Below are 23,037 nucleotides of genomic sequence, written 5' to 3' on the forward strand. Positions count from 1 at the left end.
AGGAAATTGAGAGAAACAGTTTTTGGCCGAGACTTCTGCCACATCCGATGGGCAATGTTTTTTACTTTCGTTTAGCCAATTGGCAGTAGTTGCTAATTTGGCAGTCAAACTCGAGATAATCTCGCTTGCAGGTCCAATCAATGAACTATTCTATAGAATTCCCGTGGTCAATACTGTTCGTTCATTGAAATTTTTCAAGTGCTTGTGTTGTATTTCAGCAAAAGTTTCGTCACCTGATACAATGTTTATGAACTAATTTATACTTTTACTGGTGACGACGGGTAATCGAGTACGGTACCCTGTTTATTTCCTTGTGTATACTTTCTTTGCATCCGCCTTATTAACGTAATGTTGTCTCATGAGGTATTGTTTACAATCTTCTCGCGTCACGAGATAACCTTTTTGCCACGAACGATACTGTTTAATACAACAACTATCGCGTCACGACTATAAACGGGAACCGATCCACATTTAGAGATTCTTTGATTTTTAATCTTAGTAGTTCGAATTTTGCATAAAGATTGAGCAGAGTTTTCCGTCAGTGATTATTCACCAAGCAACCGTTGTACCTCAACTTTCGAATTTGTAAAAATATTATTCGGTAGTAAAAAATGTGAATCCTTTTAATGCTTGTACATGATAGTACGATCATTTTATAATCAATTCGATTTTCTAATCAAGGAATGATAATTATGATAAGAATTTTATTGTCTGTAAAAATTACATTGAGAAAAAAACTGCATCATTTCCGACTAATCGAAAAATACCATTCTGAAACTTCTCACCTAAATGCATTTACGGCTTTTTGCGGCTTGCTTCAAATCATATTTATACAACTTTACTCTTGGTATTAAACAATACGACCTTTCATTGCTATCGTCTTATAGTTTCGTATTGCAATATCTTATGCGTTACGATTGTAACGCGATAATAACCTGCTAGTCGACTCAGCTTTTTTTCTTATTGTCAACTTGGTATATTGGGAATTTTTCTTTCACACCAAATCATGGATGTAAAATTGAAAAACTACCGATCCGACGATGGTTTATTGCGAAACTCGACACACGGTGCAACACCGTCGAGTTATGTTCTTTGTTGCATGTATATGGTGTTTGGCGAACATGTAGCAAGCTACTCGTTACAACGTAATGTGGTTAGAGATTACGTGTAGGAAACGTTGCGGTCTAAACGAATCCGCATAAAACAAGATTTTAATCATATTGCGTGAACTCCAAACAAATTTCAATAGAAATCGCAAATCCAACGCCGCCCGACCTATCAAAACTGTTGCATCCTCTTAGCCTCCGAAATTAATTATATCCTAAAATTAAATGTTTGGAAAAATATTTGGAACAGTATATGAAAATGGTTGAAAATTTTCTCCTAACACAATTCAACCGATCCAAAATTGTCAAATATTGGAATGGAAATGCGTCTCATGCATCGGGAACTTTCCGACATCTCCTCACCTGCAGGTTGATGTTCTGAAATGGCATAAAAACAGAGCTCTGCGTTACGTCCTCGTGATCGACGGATCCTCGTGCTGAGGGCAGAAATGAAACGAGCCCAAGCAAAGTTGTATCAAAGCGTATAATTCACGCCAGCAGCTGTGAAAAAGCAGGCGAAACACACTTCGCCGAAATTAGTTTCTGCACGTAGAGTTAAGATCTCCAACATCTCCCCTCATTATACGACTGTATATAATATACTCTGTATACGTATACGTATACAAACCCGATCCGATGAAGTTAAGAATTCAGGCCTCACCGCGACTGGAGAAGGATCTCAGTTTCTGGAACCAGAAATTACTCCGTGAGATACACGACACCGTTATATCTGTAGGTTCTCCCTGCGAAATCAAATATACAATCATCAGAAAACCCTCGATGACGCGCTATTTCGTTCATTGCGGTCAGCTTACGCGCTTTCGTCCCCGATTTTACCTTCGACTCAAACCGCAAATCCGTTGAGCTGACCCAATTATAACTTCGCTACACGCGAAATTTCGTTTCCGAGTATTTTTTGAAAAGGAAAATACACCGGACACCAAAGGCGGATGAGATACGTACGAAGAGGAAACCTCCGCGCTCCGTCATCCTACGCGTCATGTTTGAATTTGCGTTTGACTTTCGAAGAATTGCAAGACTTGTTACGATTCTGATCAGACTTTTTCCACGAAGGTCATAAAATTTCGTTTCCGACTTCAGGAAGTGCTGAAAATTCGAAAGTAGATGCTAGGACTCGAAAGAACGGTAAAATTGATAAACTTGTTTCTCATAGACGGTAACGCCGAAAGGCCCAAGAATTGGAGGATGTTCACATCTCGGTGTACTGCGACTATGACGTATCCAAACTACTGCCAGATAGAAATTTTCAACACGAGAAACGGGCCCGGTTAAGTTTGAGGATCGGTCCACTTACACGGAGATGTATTCGGAAAAGTTGAAATGAATCGATCATCCGGATACTGCGGATAAGCAGTACAACCCGATCGACTCGCAAGCGTGTCTGTGACACAAGAAATTACTAATCACTGACCACTGACCACTGACAACTCTGACCGCCGAGAATGAGTGCTGGGTATAATACACTTGGGGTACTGACCACCGACTATCGCCGCAGTAAGCTCATAGGTCATGGTTGTGGAACCGGCGTCTACGAAACGGTGCTAATTTCTGTGTAAAAAAGTTTGAAAAAAAATAAGAAAACAAACAAAAAACCTACGAATTCGCTCGTGAATTTTCTTCTTTATTATACCGCTATTTTTATTTTTCACATATTTGTTTACCTTCCATTTACTAAGTGACCCGAAACGAAGTGGCTAAGTCAGTCGTCGCTGGGTGTGTAGGACAGAAACAGAACAGCTGGTACAAATATAGAAAGGGAGGAAACGGTTAAAATTGACCAGAAGGAATTCAGACGGAGCTTTCGAGCCTGACGTTGTGCATGTAGTATCCAACTCTGCGCCGAATCGTTCGTGTACACATCGCTCATTCCGCCGACGAAATCTTTCCGATGTCGTATCATAGGATTTTAAGCCTATCGTCGATCAGATCCGATTGGATCAAATCGTAAGGCTGACTCACCTTGTCAGAAAACAATTATCCTCTGCATACGCCCAAGCAAATACAAAAAGTGCTTAAAACAACAGTGGGATTTTTTTAACCCTTCGCGGTCGCACTGGGTCATGTTTGACCCCAGAAACCATATATTTTTCATGGGACGATAAATCAATGCGACGGCGAAGCGTTATAGATTCAAATGGATTTTGCTTTGTTCAATTTCAAGTGTCGATGTCAGAAATTCTTCCGTTGCAATTGTCAGAACGAACGATGAAATCGACGAAAGCAAGATCGATTCGGACACAGTTTGTAAAGAAATTTAATGTTATTGTTTTCTTACGATTATCAAATATCTAGAAAAGGCTTTTCAGTCATATAATCTATATCTCTCCGGAATCTTGTACGTTTCTCACATAAAAAAAGTGTTCCAATGATACGACTAAATTCAATTATAATAATCGTAGTTCCAAAACATGATGAATCGACAAAGATCACTTATATATTTTTAATAATCAGTGAAACTAAAGAGCTTATCTTAAAAAATTGATACCGATATCCAGTGTAGAAGTTACGACAAATGTATACCTATGCAGGGTTCGTACGCTTTTTGGAACCCGAAATTCCCCGACTATTCCAAATGTTCCAGCCTGGAAATAGGATTTTTCTCAGTAACCTTCCAAGAAATATGCCGCTGATTAATGCCAATTTTTTTGCATATCAATACTAATAACATTCAATGTTACCTAGTAATTAATATACTGTCCGACTACTAATTTACAAACAACAGCCAGCGATTTTCAGTAAGAAAAAAACGCAAGGAGGTTTGATATCAAGTAATTTACGTATAAGAACGAGTTCATTTCTTCAAGAAACTCAAAATTCTTGTCTTATTTTCGAAATTTCCCGACTTTTCCCTGACTTTTCGCTGCTGTAAGAAACTCCCTGAGTTTTCCCGGTTTTCCAGGTTTTCCCTGTGCGTACGAACCCTGCTATGTGAAAAACAGCCCTCAAGCTCGAACAAGGATTATAATTCTCCTTGAGAGATATCGATGGGCGAGGAAATCGGAATCGCGCATAAAGGTTGGCGGTGAGCCGCAAGGGTTTAGCGCAGATGCATCGAAATTGAGAATCGTCTCTCTGAGAGGGTTCCTCAATCAAATTCCTCGCGTAGCGTGAGAATCATACCTTTCTAGGTAGAAACGCACACGGCCATACTAATTGCGAGGGTTAAGCTCGTACCGCGTGAGGCCGCCACGCCACGCGCATACCTGACGCGTCGCCCGCCAAGAGCGGTCTGTTGCCGAAGTGCGATTCGCTCCGCGATGTGGGTCAGCCGCGAGACACCCGTGCCGACCGAGTCGAGCCGAACACCGCCGGAATCGTCCGAGCGCCAATCACGCTCCGAATCTGGGTCAGCTGTGCTGCTGCGCATGCTCACCCGGCTCCCCGGTCGTTCACCGGCGAAGTTACTAACCTGCCGACGGCGATGCCTGCCGCACGTTACCCGCCTCTCTGCGTATCGAGCGCCGGAAAAATGTTGCCTTTGCACAATTGAACTTTATCGTCGCGTTACGTTACGTTGCGTTGCGTTGCGTTGCGTTACGTTACACAGGGCCTCTTTTTTTCCCGCTCAACCGCCGAACGTTTGACGTCTGTGAGCTAGGAGAGCGCGCAACGATCGCACCCCGATTCGTAAAACGGGACCGACATTAAGCGAAAGCCAAAAAGGCCCGGGTTCGGATCGCGCATCGGCTATTCGCGGAGGGGCGGCCCTGATTCGAAAATCTTTTCAAATGCCTCGCGATCTTGGCATCGATCGGACATTCGTACGATAGTTTATACCGCATCTTCTTCGCCAATGTCGTAAGACCGTTGCCACACCGGAGCTTTCTTAACGGAACCGTACCCTCCATTCTCGTCTTCGTTTTGCTCGACACACAATCGAGCGACTGTGTGATCTACCCTTCTTCTCGGCCGACATTCGCGATCTTCTGCGCAGCAGCCCTGGTCCGTATACCATTTTCTCAAATACGCGTTTCTGCTTCCTTTCTCGCTTTTGGTGCTGACGACAACTCGCCCCTTTACCTCGATCAATGAGCTGCTATTTAGGGCCGCAGCATGCTCTGGCCGTAAAGATCCTCGCATGAATCGACGCGGTGGGTCACGGATGTCGCGTCGCATGTATAAATACCTGCAGACCCGTTGCAGGCCTTATTTGTTTTCTACACACGCGCCTAGAGCGCGACGTACATACACCTTGTAATTAGCACCTTACACCATGCAAGAATAACTAAAAGAAATTTGCATTCTATATTTATTGTTCCACAATATACGTGTATCGAGTATACACCTGAATTCACATCGTCGTTTCAGAATGTTTTTACCCTGCGAACGGCGCAGTAATTATTGCGTGAAATTTTCCAAACATCACCCACGCTGGGAAAAATTGTTATCTATTTTTTACAATCGTAAGCATGGAGCAGAAGTTAATCAAGCATTCTTCTGTTTGTTTCAGGTGAGATGCCCGTTTCTATTAAATCCACTGACGAAGGTCAGTAGCAGTAAGCTGGTGAGTATAAAGGATCTGTGGAGTTTGATCAGATAAGCTTAGAGGCCTAAAGCCACGATCTACGCACAGTGAAAATATAAAAGTGAAGAGGAATATGATTATCATGTACAGATATGTATAGTTCATGGTCAACACGAAACGCAATTATTCTAACACATCCGCCATTATCGAAATATTTAATCAAAGTTGGTATACGTGGTTAATTTTACAAATAAATTTTCTTCCGTTTTATTTTACATTTACAAGTAATACATTTATTATAATTACATCTGCACGCACGCATCGTGAACGTCACTTGTATAATTCACTTCTATAATATGCTGGCGTACGCTGTAAGGTCGTAATACGAGTCGCTCGTAATCGGGAAGACATGGGGAACACGTTACATGTATATGTAACGTTACTATTTATCAGCAATCAAAAGTTGTTTGTTTACGTAACGTTTTTAATTACTGCAACACAAGATAACATCGTATAGTCGGTAGCTGGTGTGTCTTGGGTTCGTTCCCTTTGTAAACGGTGCGTGTTTAACGTGTCCATTGTACCTTCGGTCTCTTTTGTACCTTTGACACGGGTCTCATTCGTTTCGTTTCATTTCATTCAACTCCATTTCATGTCGTTCCGTTTCGTTTCAGTTTTATTCTCATTCCTACTCTCATCTTAGTTTCTTTTCCCTCGTTTTTCTTTCTCCCTTCTTTCATTTCATACATACCGAATGCATATCATATGTACCGCAAGCAGGCATACACGATAAAGTCCCAACCGTGTGTGAATGTACCGGACAAGGAACTTACATCTTATTGTCCGTCGGTCGCGTACATGTATATATATATACAGTGTATAACTGTTATTCCTATTATGGTGTCCAAATCTTTTAGTCTTGCTCAGAGAAACGGTGCAATCCGCTTTCCATCTTTCCCCAGCCTCATGCGATCCATTATTACATCTCAAAAAACAACCAGCAAAACAGGTCAATCTTCACATACACCATTATCTATGTGCATACGTGTCGGGGTAGTGGTACGTAACTACACGTTCACATCAGGTTAAACTACACACGAATGTTACTGATAACCTGCAGAGAAGTTACGATATTGTAGCGTAAAGACAAAGCTCTAGATATCCATAGATTCGGGCCTAAGAAATTACAGCAATCCCATTTTGAGACGAACATTCTCCTTCGGGAGTTCCGGAGGCACTGATTAACAATCTGATCGCGAGCTTCTAAGTCGAAAATGACGGACCAAAATTCAAAGAGATGAAGAATTTTGGTGAAAATTATTATAATACATATGTTTAGATTTTTTATCAGAGTAGGTACTTGATTGAATCGGTTTTGTTAATCTTTACAAACTGAAGATAATGAATTTTCTCAATTTATTTTTGGTTAAATTTCCGCTATTCCTTAAATTTTGCGTAAATAAAAGAGTTTCAGCTTATACGGAATTGCGGTAGTTTGAGGTTAGATCAGCCGTTAGCATACATGAAAATCAGTTGTAACGAGAGCTGCGCCGAATCGACACAGACGAAGCCCCATGTAACACGAGAATTTCGAGCCATGTAGTCCCTCGAGAACTCTTTTTCGTCTCTTTCGTTTTCAACACCAGCGCTCGCGGTCGCCGAAACCGCTCCGAGTATACAAGGATAAGAGCAGCTGGTGATTTACAACGACGCGACGTTAGCTCCATCTGTTTTATTTTTTACACAACAATACAAGCCGTAAGGGCTTCCAAGTGTTGCTCGATCGCGCCGCGGAACACGAGGATCCAGTCGTCGTAGACAAGATCTGCATTCGAACGCGAATCGCGTTCCGAAATCCACCGAACCGTTCGTTGTTCTTTTATCGCCAATCGGCGTGTTCATCGGACAACGTGATTGCACCGTTCCAACAAAATCATGGAAAAACAAGTGTAAGGTACGGATAATCTGCATAATACATGCGCGAGTATACATGAAATAACTTGGTTAAATATTTCCACAACAAGGAAGGGGCGGGGGGGTGAAGCGAGTGCATCGCGGTGCAAAATTTATTTATTTCTAGTGTTATTTTTAGAGCGTTACGTGTCGCAGGTTGGCAACCCCGTGCGCGGTTATGCAATGAACGAGAAAGAGAGAGATAGGCGGCTCGCTGTTAAACGGGAGACAAGGACGCGCATTGGGAACCGGCTGGGCTTTAGAGGGAGACGGACGAACCGTGCGGGTGACGCGATGTGGCTGCCAGAGAAAGTATAGCCTCAACCGGAGCGTCGGCTTCACCCGACGTCGTTCCGAAGGCGAAAAGTTTCGACTTGGGGAAGAAAAAATAAACACCGTTCGACATTCATTTAGCGTTTTCATATCTTCGCTTTATTTATTTATTCTTTTTTTTTTCTCTCTTTAACGAGCACCGTTTTAACCACGTGTCCGTACGCGGGATTTTTTTTCTTTGTCGTGATTTCTGTTCTTCGTGCTAATTGTATAAGGGAACGAGAACGTAAAACAATACAGAAAGAAAGAAAGAAAGAAAGAAAGAAGGGTGGAGATAGAAAACTTCTCAACTTACGGGCTGCGAAGGCTGTATCCTGAACTGAGGCGTTAATAAATGAGTTATAATAACGCCTAAGGAAGGATGCAGCAGCGTAGACGGGGTTTCGGTTAAGCGCGTCTCTTCGTGACTGCGATCGTGCAATGAGCTACACAATACCTACTTGCACACATGTAACATACGTAAAGCTTACCTTGTAGCCGGACTGTTGCGGTTGAGCAAAACTCGGCACGTCCTGACAGATTTGCTCCGTAGATGGATGGAGAGAAAAAAATAATTGAAAAGAAAAAATACCCTCGGGACTCCCTCGGGCTCTGTATCCACGCGGTTTATGAGCGCATGAGCGTAAATTATACGTATAATAATGAGAATATCATGGCTGTGAGTAACGGTCGAATTCCGTAATTTGTGCCAGAACGCAAGTAATGGGTAGGTATAATACCTGTGTGCTTACCCTGGTACCAAAGTACGCATGTATATGCACAATTGGATGGAGAGAGATCCCTTTATTGTTAGTGAAATACCGTTGCTTAACACATTAGACAAGTCACGCGTTGAAGGCCGTACTCTTAATGAAGATTGAACGCTCATTTGCGCAGTTTTATTGAAATTTTGTTAATGCGCTGCTATTCTCGCATTGTGATATGCTGCTTTCCGTTTATCGACTAAAGCTATTTACAGTCATACACCGCAGCTTGACCAAATTACCTTTAGCTTACCTTCGTACTTGTACTTTCCGATGCACGAACGATTCAAGAGCAAATTACAAGTCGCAGGCGAATTTTTAAAAGCATGATGCGTGCGTAAAAAAAAACTATTGAAAACGGAAGTTTGAATTTAGGAATCGTCGCGTTTTTAGAGTGTGAAAAAAATTTAACAATAGCCGTATATGTGCATGTGTAGATTCTCCTGCAGAATTGTTGAATGCGGTATTAAAAATTGTGAAGTCATTATACAAATAGTAAGTATGGGTATTGTAATGTATAATGATGGAAACATGCCGCGTTGTGCGACATCGTGCAAAAATATTCTGCCATTCGTCTACTTTGTTTGTCATGCGTGTATGTTATATGTGATAAAATAACACCCACCAGACGCGCTTGCGCAGTTTGTTAGAGAGTTGCAATACGACCGAGAGAGACGTGGAGAAAGAAAGAGGAAAAGAGAGAAAAACTTGTTCGATTATAACGCAGTAACCAAAATTCGAGAACATATTCAATTTTTGTACCATATTTATTGCGGGGATATACAACGTACGGGTCATTCTGCTAACTATCAGGCATTTTTTCATGCGTCCTCCTAAAATTTCTAGACTGCGATGATAAGGTTTTTTTAATCAACTTTTTTTTCTGATCACGCGGCATAGGTTTTTTTTTTTTTTTAAATTATACATTCAAACATAACCAAACACGTATCCCTTGTAATGTACTGCAACGAAAACCCTGCGAATGAGAAAGTGTTCTAAAGTAAGGAACGAATTTGAAACGAGAGGCATTGAGAAGTAAAATTAATTGAAGATGAGTCCGAAAATCCGAAGTGTCCCTCCTCGAGCATCTCTGTGTACAATTGTATACTTAACTTCGGAGTGTCGAAGGGGGACGGAAGTACCTTGAAGTCTTAACGAGGGGTAATTCATCGGGGACAAAACACTGGACAAATTCTATTTAGAATAATTCTCAGGGGTTTCCAAAATCATACTCTCCAAATCAGATTATCAATCTTCAAATTCGCAGTGGCATCGAAAACGCTTTTATAATCAGTGGTTTTAATTTGACGTTGACAAAACGATAAAATGATGTTACAACATCGTTTGACCGAAAAAGTGGACTACACTAAACATACAGGTTTGAAGGCTTGGAAGAACTGCAGTTTGAGAATCGGCTTGTCGTGCCAGTTAAAACTGACAATGAGATAGGAGCCGGTTTCTCCATTAAACAGACCCCGGCCAGTGCGTGGGTAACGTAGAAGCTTCTAACGTTGGTAACGTGTCCTAGGACTAGGCTGGCGTAGGTAACGTAGGTGAGCGTCGCGCATTGCATTACGTTGCACAAGTTGAGCGTGCGGATCAAGAAGGCGGCTATCCATGTTCGCTGCTTCGGGTGGTTTTCCTCTCATTCTTGCATCCTCTTTTATTTTACATCTCACCCCTGTTTCCTTTTCTTATTTATTTATTTTTTTTTTATTTCTTTTTTATCATCCTTCTCTCCTCCGTTTCGCCATTAACGGGATTGATCGCAGCCTCCCGTTTTCTTCTCATCTGTCAACTGTCGCGTTTGCCCTTCGGGTCAGAGAGATATACCTTATATACATACAACATGGCAACAATAAAAATAACATGCACATGTGGCGTAGGTATATTATACCGTGTTATCCAGCACAACAGATACGTTTTACTCACCTTGTGCGTATGTGCGGACGGAGGCAATGAAGGACGAAAAAGAAATGAAATTCAACGGTATTCGCGGCGAAAGTGATGATAGATATATTTCATACACACGTATAACTGCCGGGATCAATGATCAAAGGAAAAAACGAACATGGGGAAAGAAAAAAATTTAAAAAAAAAAGCAAATCCGGTTGCGCAAACACTCGGCATCACGGTATATTAAAACGCTTTTACTGATAAACTGAAATAAGTGTACTAAAAAAAAAAAAAAAAAAAAAAAAAACTACACTGTTTATCTCCCTTCCCCCCTACTCGCTCTTTCTCCTTGTGATCTTATCTTTCGATTGTGCCTCTCGAACTGCCTACACGGTTAAGTCCGCGAGGCAATTCCTCGGAGACTAATAAAGATTGAGTCTAGCCATGCCTCGTTGTCTATACATATGTACGTATATAGAAAATCACAATAAGAAAGTAGCGGAGGGAAATTGTTGGACTGTTGCTAAAAACAGCAAGCGGACGACTGGCCTAAAAAGTAGAAGACGAAGACGAAGTCGATAAGTGAGATGAGTCTAACAATCGCCTAAATACCCGTATGTCGTGTGCGAGGTGCTTGCCGTAAAATTATTTGCCCATGGACGTGAATTTTTATAGCTTATTAAGGGGGTGTTCTAGTCGATTTCGACGTTGACGTATATATCCTAAAATATCGAAGTCCACGTGTCTCAAAGGTGAAAAAGGACTCAACAGCCCCATTCTGTACGCAATTCTGAACAAAAACACTCCGACTCATATTCATTTGATGCAAAAATAAAGAAATAGCATAGATTTTACGAAATGGTAGTAATAAATTCGTAGTATTCATCCCATTTCATTATATCTGCTTCCAATGAAAATCTGTTGGAGTATTTTTGTTCAGAATTTCGCATAGAATGGAGCTTTCGAACTCTTTTCCGTCTTTGAAACACGCGGATTTCGATAATCGGAGATATATACGACAATGTCGAAATCGACCAGGGCACCCCCTTCATCTACGTTCAAAGTTCTATGCGGTTTCACGCTACATATTGTTCTATGAATCGACGACGCACTTGATGCGCGTTGTTTGCGTCGCGTTCGCCTCGTAGAAGCTTATCAACAGCATTGTTTGCACCTCGTTCCCTCTCTTTCTCTATCTCTTTCTTCTTCTTTTCGTCGTCGTTGCGTTATTCTTTCTCCACTAGCATACGAGGCACGTGCACGGATGGACCCAGCTTCGCGGCATAACCTCGTGGCGTCACCACCGTATGTTACGCATCACGTGGATCGTAAGAAAGCAGCGACAGGCCGTGTAACCGAATAAAATTCTGTACGTTACATTTCAAGGCAAACATATCAGAGGACTTGAATTGGGATTTGGTACAATTATAAGGGCTATCACTGTCAGAAATAATGTTGGTTTCATTAAATAGTGTCGGACTGACACCAAATCTTAGTCTACATTTACCTACGCTCAATTTTTCTAACAGTTTATGTACGCGGTAATAACATCAGGAAAAAAACACACAAAAAAAGCCAATGGTTAATATAGAAATGGAACCGTTCGTTAATCACGTAACTCCGTTATCTCATTTGTATTACGTTTAGAATTTTCTGACAGCCCCTTATAATTTTGTATTTCTACAAACATCCCTATAACGACTATTACTATCTTCGATTGAAAATTTCCTTCAACCGGCAAGTGGCTTAATTGGTATACATTTGCGTGAGCCAGACTTGAAATGCGGCGTTTCTTCGCCGTTTCGTATAAGTGCAAGCTACGAACTCGTCTGTCGTAATAGAAAAAAATACTCTCCGCAAAAAAATGTTGCACAATCTGCACACGAGGCAATTGAACGCGGCACGCAAGGCTTTCGTTGAGGTACTCAAAGTACAAATGAACGCACGCAAGTCACATGGCAATATAGATAAATGACGGTGTTATAGAATGTTAACTTTTTTCCCAAGAATTTATCCTATGCATCATCTGTTGGAAAACAATGAAACGAAGAATCTGGATACTCAAAATATCCTTATCAATAGACTTCAGTCAATTTACCGAAAGATAATTTAATAAATTTCCAGTGATTAAAAAGAAATTTGATAATTATCCCACGTTGTCGATTTGCGACAGTCCGTAAAATGTTATTACTAGTACGTACTGCGAAATAACGAATAGCATATGTTGAAGTCGTAATACAGGTACGGAATGTCCTACATGTGTACAAAGAGAACGTTCATTTCGCATAAGAAAGAATGAAACGAAACGGTAAACGGGAAAACGACGAAAAGAGAGTTCGTTCGTTTCGGTACGAAATTTTTTTTCGTCTCTCGACACCTCCGCGACTCGTTTACAACATTCGGTACGAAAAATGTTGCTGTGCGACGGCGAGTGAATTTCTTTTTCTAAAATAACATCTAGTCGATGAGCTAGGCCATAGCGCAGCGCGACGAGGAGCGGCCGCGGGGGCGCAGGGGCAAGTAAGTTTCCGTCTGTATCGACGGAGGCGGCGCGTCGCGACGCTGACGTAAAGCGCGCGCTAGGGACTCGGGCAAGTTCGTGGCTTCGGATCGCCGAGGTGGGGGAGCTGAGGGGGTTTCGGCTATCGTCGCTAGAAGTAGAGTTCAGTGACCTCGCTGAGCGCACCGAGTAGTGGGGGGTTCTCTCTGACATATTGTTGGATGCCAGGCCGGTCCGGTGGCTACTAAACCGTTCGGTTAAAACGAAATCCCCCCCGTGGAAAAAAATATTTCATGCCTTTAATATCGGAGAGGATATATTTTTATTTTATTTTCGTTTTTTTTTTTCTACGAAAACCCATACATCCCGCCCGGCGAAACACGCGCCCCGGTTTTCATCTCTACGACGTTTCTCGCGCTCCTCCCGCACTTGCGTTTCACTCGTCCGCGACTGTCATTCGAATTATCGGATCAACTTTTCCGGCCGAAAGAAACCCGCGAATCGCGTTAACAACCGCCTCCGGCAGCTGCACCCGTTGCCTGCGTAAGTTACGCCTTTCCTTGCCTTGTCTTGCATTGGTCAGAAGAGCCGGGGCCTTGGTAGCTGGCAAAGAATACCGAGAAGCGGTGTAGTCTTCTTGCCCACGGGGACCGCGCGGTGTGCTCGCTCGAACAAGGAAGCGTGTGTGCGTGTGTGTTTCGTTTCTTTTTGTTTTTGTTTGTTTGTTTTGTTGTTTTTTTTCTTCTCCTTCTCCTCCTCCTCCTCCGCCCCCCTCCGTCTCGCACTCTCTCTCATCTCTCTCTCTCTCTCTCTCTCTCCCTCTGTCTTTAAAAATGCGTAACCGTGCGGACGCGGAAAATTGGGAGAGGTTCGATTTTCGTTCGATTATTAGCCGAGTTCGCGTTCTCCGCGTCGCGACGACACCTCGTTATTCCTCCGTGCCCCCATCGCGGCGTTAACGTGAAACGTTGTATCTCGCCGCTTATCTAACTCCTAAACCTCGGTTGTTCGCGAGCCCACACGGTATATAATGTAATCTTAACGTTCGGCCTGATGCGAGTGAGTGTGTGACTTGCGGAAAACTGGGGGATCATCGAACTCTCGGAGTGTCTTACCGTCACTCAATATCTATTTAAATAACCGCGCATCGTCTTCTGTTATTAATATACAAGTTGTGGTACAGGTGCAAGCCGGGGATTTTTAAAGATACAAAAAGTTTGTGCAAACGGTGCTTTGTGTGGTGGTGAGAAAAGATACGTAACAACAACAACAACAACAAAGAAAACGACAACGTCAACAGTAATAATAATCAGTGATTGTGAAAATTGTGTCTTGGTTGTTTTTATTACACGCAACGCTTATCTGCAGTGACGGGCGGTGCAGTTTTTCAACGCTTACATAGCGGTCCGTTTCGCCGACGTTTATAATAATGAATGAATTGATATAGGATGTATCTTATGAGTGTGTAACGAAATCACGGAAATGAAACGAGACGCTCCGACCGCTGGGATGAAAAATATCGCAATTACCCGGCACCTCGAGGACAAGACGCATCAGGAGAGAGATTACGATGATTTTCATAACGTTGCGTTTAACATAATATAAAATATTAAAATTGTGTCTCTTACATCGTGGGCAGTCACGTATAAGTTTTTTTAGTTCATCGGATTAGTGAAGTGGCGTTAACATCTTTCTTCTTTTTCTCTCGCTATCTCTCTTTCTCTCTCTTTTTCTCTCCGCTACTATTATCATTGTAATTGACATATTTGGTTATTCTATCTTTTTTTTCTTTCTCCGTGATCATTAAGCTTCGTAGCTCGATCCACGTTCGTCGCAACGTTCACTCGAAAAGAATTGCCGAACAAATGACAGTGCGTGCAGTAGTGGATTTAAATTTTGCGGGTATAGATCGATCGGGGCAACGCTGAAGTTGTTCCCTGGCTGTTGGGTACCGTTGAAACAAATACAGAACCTTAGAAGGCACAAAATTTACACGGTCTTCGATATTTTCTTCTTCTTCTTTACTTTCTTTCGCTTCGATATGCAAAATGCAATGTGTGCGATAAACAAACTAAATAATTAACTGCAGAAGCTCAGTGTCGTGGTTATATTCTCAATACATGAATCGAATAGCGAATGCTTTCAAGTATTGCACGCCCACGCACTGTATTTAAATTCCTCATCACGCGACGATCATCAACTATGTATATACACGTGTATAGGAACAAAAGTTATTGAATTTTATTCCGCATCACGCTCTCTCCCTTTTCCGTCTTCTCTCTCCGTCTCTCTCTCTCTCTCTCTCTCTCTCTCTCTCTCTCTCTCTCTCTTCGATTTCCGTTATTTATATCGTATGTACCTTGTGAACATTCAAACAGGCGTCGATTATTCGATTATTAACAGTAAAATTGAATAAATTGAAAAATTTCGAATCATAGGCGAAAGTTTTGTTGAAACACAGTACCAATACGGAACGGAACAGACCATTCATATTCTTATTTCCCGACGATCGCAAAAGCTGAAAGAGCGTCGAGTTCCAATATAATCAACCGTCGTACGTAACGAATAAAACGTCGATCCTTGCCTAACTACGCGATAAATAATTAGCCCCTGTGCACCGCCGGAAGAGCGTTATATCATATCGTATCGTTTGCGAGGCGATATCGCTCCTTCGGTATTGCACGATATTTAAAATAATCTAGCTTCGGGTCACGTGTTCAGCGCGACAATCACGTAGATGAACGGCTAGATGGCCGGCCGCCTATGACCGCTGCACCCGTCCGATATTAGGCAAACGGACGCACACGTCTCTCCCTCCCGATCCCTCTCCGTCCCTCCGTCATCACCTCTCGGGCCCTCAAATGGACCCGCGATCCGTCGGTCCGTCACACAGGCGCGCCGAGTTTTGAAAATCCCGCTTTCCCGAAAACCCTCGATAGCCGCGTAGCGAGGCTCTGGGTGTGTGGGTGTTTTTCGCACGAACACGCAGCGCCTCTCCGTGCTGTTCCTACGCGTCATAAAGACGTAGCAACGCCGGGTGACTGTACTCCGAGTTCAACGTTCTCTGTTATGTAATGTTTGCTTGCCTCCGCTGCAACAGTCCGCGCTAAAAGGCCGCAACGCGGCGCTGCCGTCGCCAACTACGCGACCAGACGCTACCAACACACCGTATCGGATCGACGTAGCCTCCGCGTCTCTCAGGGCTCTCACACCGTTCCGACGTCCCCGCATCATCCCTTGACGGCTTTATAACACCTGCCAGCCCCTATCGAATATCAAAAATTCCAATTTCATCGCTTCTCCCGGGGGTTCAGGGTCTTCTTTCATTTTTTTTTTTCCCCTTTTTTTGCGGGCACGTTGAACAGTAAATTCATTTACCACCGGTATTCTGTCGTCAGCGTACTCAATATTTTATGTAAACTAAACCGACGTGAAAGCTCGGTTTACCGTAATTTCGTTACTTGTATTCAATGTGAAAATAGTCGTCATCTTGATCTTGATCAATTTTTAATGCACTGAGTGCAGCGGTAATATTGAACTATTCGTTTTTAGTTGAGTTGAATCTTTTTCAGAATAGATGTAGCATACAGGAAATCGGACTGTAAAGTTTTCGATTAATATTTAGTCATTATTTTTACTTATACGTAGTTAATTCTCTGAGTACATGATCTTATTGAGTGTCTGAATTTTGGATACCCGAACGTGCCCCGAAATCGAAAACATTTATCAAGTTTAGCGAATTTCGATAACGAAAGTCCAAAAAAGAGAGGTGGAAAATTTTCAATCCGACTATAATATATGATCGTATTTACTTGATATCTCGTATCGTAGTATAGCAGACGTCACAGGGCGACGTCATCGGGTCACACCTACGCAGGAGAATAGGAGACGAAAACATGCATATGTTTTTTGATGCGCAATTTCGCCGGCAAACGATCTATTATCACTGAACGCTACCTATATACGTGCTGTCTGCAGTCCCTGTTAGCCGCGGCAATTGATATATTGGAATGATTCCTTCATCGGTTATATTACAACGTTTATGACCGTCGTAGAGAATCATATAGAGCGACAAGTAGTCGTTTTTTCTTCTCTCCTCTCTTTCTTTCTCCTCTAGCTTGGATTCTTTCTATATTTCACCACATTCCCATCGTTGTCTCAATCGTATTTTTATGTAACGATGAAAATTTTGAAAATTTACGTATAATACGTGCGGATTGTTTTTCAGAAAAATAGAATGACAGATTGTTGGGTTTAGGTGTAACATGTATGGGCATACGGTATCAGATGCACCGGCACACGTTATGTGTTCTACAGTTACGCGTATAGATGCGATAGTATCGTGTATGGACACATCTGCAGTCTAGTAGCTGCGGCACGTGCGCTTTCCTAAAGTGGGTCGATCATGAACCCGTCTCTTCTATAACAACATACATATATATCTATCCATGCATCGGTTTAGTGTTATTTTCTTCGTAATGTCATTAACGATATAGATAACAAAACGGAATTCCCGGACGTCGGACTAGGTATACGCATCAAGAAAAAATGCGATTTGCTGTTATAACATATTATAATTACCGTGGATATATATATATATATATATATTATATACATATATAACCGTGATCGGATCATCAACGCCAACCAATTTACCACGTATATCCTTTTCCACCGAATACCCGATCCGACCCCGACACAATTTCTCATTTCTGAAAAAACCAAGAAACGTTTCCGCATCATCGCGTCCTGTGTGTGTGCGCCGGATCGTTTCTTCGTTCCCAGTACTGCGTCGTGAACATTGATTGGAATTGTATTATATTAACAAGTACGTACGCATACTGTACATAATATTTTCCCGAGAGCACCGGAGTCTTGATCGAATTTTCGTCTTTTTTTTATCAGCTGACACGCTGCACTATATTAATCGTTCTAAATTGTAACAGTCTTGTACATTGTCATTATATGCACACACGGTACAGACTTGGGTCTTCAATAAAATCTCGTTCGCGCTTGGATATCATCGATGTTTGAATATTATAACCGGTATAACCTTTTTTTGTCTTTTTTTTCTAAATACCCACGGAAAATCTCAGGGAATTCGAAGTCTTGGGTAGTTTTTTTTTTTTTTAAGACGAAGCGGATTTTAGAGCGGGAATCTATACGTATCCTTTATTTATACATAATTATATACCTCGGTGTAGTCGTTGACGATCCGACTCTCTAAATCCTTGCATTACACCTACTTACTAGTTTTACGGTCTTTTCGAATATCAGCCGCACGACTCGCGTCCGTTCTTCGGCCGTTTAACGATTCGTTTTAACACGCGTGGCGTGTTAATGTTATTATACGATATTATTACAAATCGTGGAGAATTTTTGTTCTTTGTTTATTACATCTTTTTTCCTAATAACAACTTTTCATTTTCTTGGCCGCCGCTTCGAACCGAAAAACTCTTCGCTCTGTGCGCTCGAGATATAAAAAAATATCTGAACACACATCTTTGTAATCGTATTGTGTTTCAACAAACATAATTGTTGTATACAAAAAAAAAAAAAAAACCCACTAGATAAATATAATGAATGCAAAGTATCTACCAAAAGTAATGAAATTCGTTTACCAATGATAACTGGCTAATTGTAATCGTTTTGTATTGGAAAAAACGCCACTTGGTCTTGTCGTTTGTAAACTTCTTTCCTCAGATTTCAACCACGTGATGATCTTTCTGCAGCAATTGTCCAGGAAATTGATAAAAAAAAGGAACTCAAACATAATCAATAACAGAACGAACAGAAATAAAAAATAGACTATACGTTATCATTGTACAATAACCGGCGACACTGGCACAACACGAGTCTTTTAAAGGTCTGAGATTTTGTCGTTATTTAATTATTTTTCTTTTTTTTTTTTTTATCGACAACATGTATAATCGATCGGTACATAAGACTAAGTATTTTATAATCCTCTAACAGCATCGTATATATTCTTAATTACTTAATCCGAAACTAATTTTACGCATAAAATTATACCTATACATATATACGCTTACGCAACATAAAATCAAATTGCTTATCGAATAACTTACAAATATTTCTTACATGTTAGAATCCAGCTTTATTACAGGCCTTCCATCGATATATTGTAGGTAATTAATGCGATTTGAATCATTTTATTTTGCAACAAATAACTTAAAATCTGTAGTATTTTTCAAGTCATTTCCATTGTTCACCGTGAAGAACCATTTCCCTGAAATATTTTTTCGTCGTACAATTGTATAATAAATTTCTTTTGTGTTGCAAAAAAAAAAAAAAAGAAGAAATATGTGTAGAGTCCAAAGCAGTTGTATGAAAAAGGCCGTAAAGTTTAAAATTCCCTTTTTACCACTACTTGCGTGGGTATAATAATTATCCGACATCTTCGAAGTTCTTTCTACGGTTACGTTAACTTCTGCAAAAAGCTTTGGAAGCTGATCCGGCCTCTGTAATACCTATAGTTAGTTTTATCGTCGCATTGATTTGAGTGACTAAATTACTTTCTTGAAACTTGGAATGAGTGGAAGGCGTTAGCGTACATTCAAGTATATGTGTAAACGACTGGGATATATATTCAGGTATATCTAGAAAAACGATTTTTCTGCGTTCGCGAGAGCTCTGCCAGCTGTAAAAAGCCGAGTTATTTTGAAGGGAACCGATTAAGAAGAGAAGAAAAAAACAAACAAAAACGAGCGGTAATAATTGACGCGGTTAGAAATTTTTACACGACTTTCTTTTCTCCTCCACAGAGTTCGGAGCCAAACTTGATAATTGTATGTATAGGTATATATATACTACACAAATATATAAGTCGAGTGCTGTCTTTATTTTTATCGCACGACGCGTAACGGTCGAAGGGGGTGGGGGATACATTTTTGTAACGTTGCTGCTTTTTTTTTTTTTTTACAGCTCCACGTTTTGACGAATATAGGCACACTAATAGCTTACGTTATAGACACGAGGGTATACGCATACATCTATTAACATATGTGTAAATTATTAATAATTAACATACACATATATATATCAAATCAAATGAACCCGGTAGTGCATAACGCTGCAGGGTTTATAAATAACACGTATATTATTTACACAAAAGATCGAAGACGCGAACGCGCTAAGCGTTAAACTCGGGGAAATAAGAAATAATAGAAAAGATAATCACCGCAAACGACTAACGAAGCTCACGTAAATCAACGCTCTTTGAACGAGAGCGGGGTGGGCTGTTATTTTCAGAATACATCGAGAGATAGTGAAAAATATCTTGCGTCTGTCCTGCGTATCGGATCACGGAATAATCTTTGAGTATCAAAATTGACGTGGGAAAACTGGTGAAACTGAGGCGAGGATCGAGGATCGACGGCGCTTACGGGATAAAGTGAATCGCCGGTTGTGTCGCGGTGAATGGCTTAATATGCTGAATGAGGAAAGTTCGCGACACCTTCGTGAAAAGTCAAAATACAGGGATGATATCGTGATACGGCCTAAATGGAGAACAACCTCTCAATATACGGCGGCCCCGGCACGTGGGGCGCTGACAGTACCAGTCCTCAACCCACCGAGGGACAGACCACCGTTGTTGGACCACCCCCAACGCAGACGAGCGGGAGTGCCGGGAACAACGTTCTGGACGATCGTAGAGCCCAAGCAAATTCTATACGAGGTAGAAATCGCAGTAACGATACGTTCTTTTCAACGGCAAACCGAGAGGAAACCGTGAAACTTTTCAGTCAGGCCGAACGACTGCGCATGCGTGAGATCTCATTGGGCCTCCATTGGTCGGCGAGTTCGCACCGTGGCAGGGGTGCCAACTTGCTCGAAACGGGGCTTGAGGTGTCAAAAAACTCTCCCGCGTCGAGTGACGAATGACTCGTAGCAGTCGTCGGTCGTCGGTTAGTTAACAACAAGAGTTTGCCAGGTATTCCCGAATCGCTGCATCAGTTATTCGAGGTCTGGTCAACCTCGAGAAATTCGCATCACCGACGTAGCTTCCGTGAGTCGCGTTTTACAGCTGAAGCTCGAGGTGGCCAGACTGTACGAAAAGACGATCAAACTCGCGCATGCGCAGCCGGATGCGCAATCTGAAAGTTTCACCCCGCTTCCTCGTGGTAAATCAGTTATTGACAGTAGTTGTAACGTTCGCTTCAATGATTTGGACATGCGTGTAGAAGATTCCAAGGTACAAATACCGATATGCAAATACTTGGAATCGCTGATTAGATGCGATCAAGAAGGGTGAATCAATTTTTTCCGTTTCATTTTCAATTCAACGTTTAATAACTGGTGTTGATACGGGAATGTTTTCCTTCACAAACCAACGATTATAGATTGAAAGTTGATAGCCCTATCTTTATTTTAAGCTATAAAATTTGATAAACGGTTCGTAATTGTTTAAGTGCTGTCATTTTACTCGAAACGACGTTTTTAACACTTGCAGAACGATAACTTCGAAACATCTCACACAATTTTGACGAAATCTTCTATACGTTCTATTCTTGTACACGTTTTGCACTGGAACTATGATGATTTAGGTCTGCAGGACTAAACTGTGAGAGTTATAAAACAAAGGCTTGCTGATATTTGACAAAATTCCGAACAATGTACGGATTTCATTGGATTTTAGCATTCTTTTAATTTAAAATTCATAGAACCTGGTTCTTAGATCAATAATTTTAATCCCTGCAAAAGCTACTTGAAGGTATAGAAGGTGTACCAAATTTCATCTTAAAAAATTTCATAATAAAAATTCTACGAACAGCGTCAAAGTTACAGTGTGAAAAGTTTTAAAAAACGTCGTTTCGAGAAAGATGAGTGCAGCAAAGCTAAACAATTGTAGACCATTTTTCAAATTTCAAAACTCGAAATGAAGGTGAAACTAATACCTCTCAACCGTTTAATTGTTAGTTATTTGAAAATGTTCATGTATCAACAGCAGTTATTTAAAATCAGCTTGAAAATCAAGCGTCAAACGTTGACCAACCCCTGTAAAAATTTCGTAACATCGGGGTCGAATTGTTAATTGAATTCTCAAAAAACTTAAACACTATTCCTCAGAATCGATCTGTAGGTACAGAAGATCGTATCAATTAAAAAACAATTATTCCTCGTACTGTAATATTATTTCATGTCCCTCGCAAAATTTCAATTGTCGCAAATTTGGCTTACTTGTTTATTTCAATAAACAACCGGCACGCAAAAGCCTGACGAGCACAAACGTGACGAGCTAGAAAAGAGCTCCCAACAAAGATGCAATTGTCATCGTGAAAAAATTTCCGCGTGAAAATTACGACGCGGTTCGTTCTGATAGCGATATGCTGTTTTTTTTTTTCTTTGTTTTTTAGTTATTTTTTACGTCTTATCGGCGTACAAGCATGCACCCACTGTATTATAGAGAGCGTCTTATCGTCCCTACCCATGCGATATTCATCAATGGTTGGTGTACAGCGAGCAGGCTTCGAGATTGAAGGTACACGATCAAATTTCGCTCTCACGCATGTCAGTATTACCTGTGCGACATGTTATAGCTGCTCAGCTATAGACGTGCACATCGTATACATGTATACATATAACATACACAGGTACGCGAATTCAGATAAGGCGGTATAGGTGATATAGATATGTGTATAAATATGCCTTCTTATACCGCACGAGCTATAATAGAGCTGATTACAAATTAGAACTAGATATACGACCACATAAATTATATACCGTCGAGATTATAGACACACACACAGTCGCACACACGCGTGTATTGTATACACCTACGCATACGTATATACTTGTAAACACGTCTCAGATCGAATTTCGGATAATCGTTATATGTATACCGAGCCGGGGTCAATGAACGCGGGAACTGATTCACGCGAATACTAACCTTCCATGTTTCGCTATACATGTATATATATATTATATATATATGTGTATAGAGAGAGATATACACATATGTCAGAGGCATCGGAGATTGCTCGATCGCGACTTTTCGCGTGA

At 41.3% G+C, this 23,037-nt stretch overlaps 2 protein-coding genes across 9 annotated transcripts in view; both read left to right on the top strand.

The window, feature by feature from the left end:
* The window catches only part of LOC124180122 (structural maintenance of chromosomes protein 5), a 148,661-nt gene extending 142,958 nt beyond the window's left edge, over positions 1-5,703 (top strand). The window contains exon 14 of the mRNA XM_046565222.1: positions 5,578-5,703. Within this exon, the coding sequence (XP_046421178.1) occupies positions 5,578-5,581 (4 nt within the window). The 3' untranslated portion in view covers positions 5,582-5,703. The remainder of the gene's footprint in view (positions 1-5,577) is intronic.
* Positions 1-23,037, top strand: part of LOC124180123 (probable nuclear hormone receptor HR3) — a 156,131-nt gene that overhangs the window by 104,844 nt on the left and 28,250 nt on the right. Inside the window, exons 1-3 of one of the 8 annotated variants that reach the window (XM_046565227.1) lie at positions 18,721-18,883; positions 19,960-20,013; positions 20,287-20,713. The exons of 4 other annotated variants lie outside the window; for them this stretch is intronic. In XM_046565227.1, the coding sequence (XP_046421183.1) occupies positions 20,539-20,713 (175 nt within the window). In that variant the 5' untranslated portion in view covers positions 18,721-18,883; positions 19,960-20,013; positions 20,287-20,538. Of the gene's footprint in view, positions 1-13,795; positions 14,422-18,720; positions 18,884-19,959; positions 20,014-20,233; positions 20,714-23,037 lie in introns of those variants that run through there. 3 more of the 8 variants (XM_046565228.1, XM_046565226.1, XM_046565225.1) reach the window with 3 other exon arrangements.

This window comes from Neodiprion fabricii, chromosome 4 (genome assembly GCF_021155785.1).
Source record: "Neodiprion fabricii isolate iyNeoFabr1 chromosome 4, iyNeoFabr1.1, whole genome shotgun sequence".
NCBI classification, from domain to species: Eukaryota; Metazoa; Arthropoda; class Insecta; order Hymenoptera; family Diprionidae; genus Neodiprion; species Neodiprion fabricii.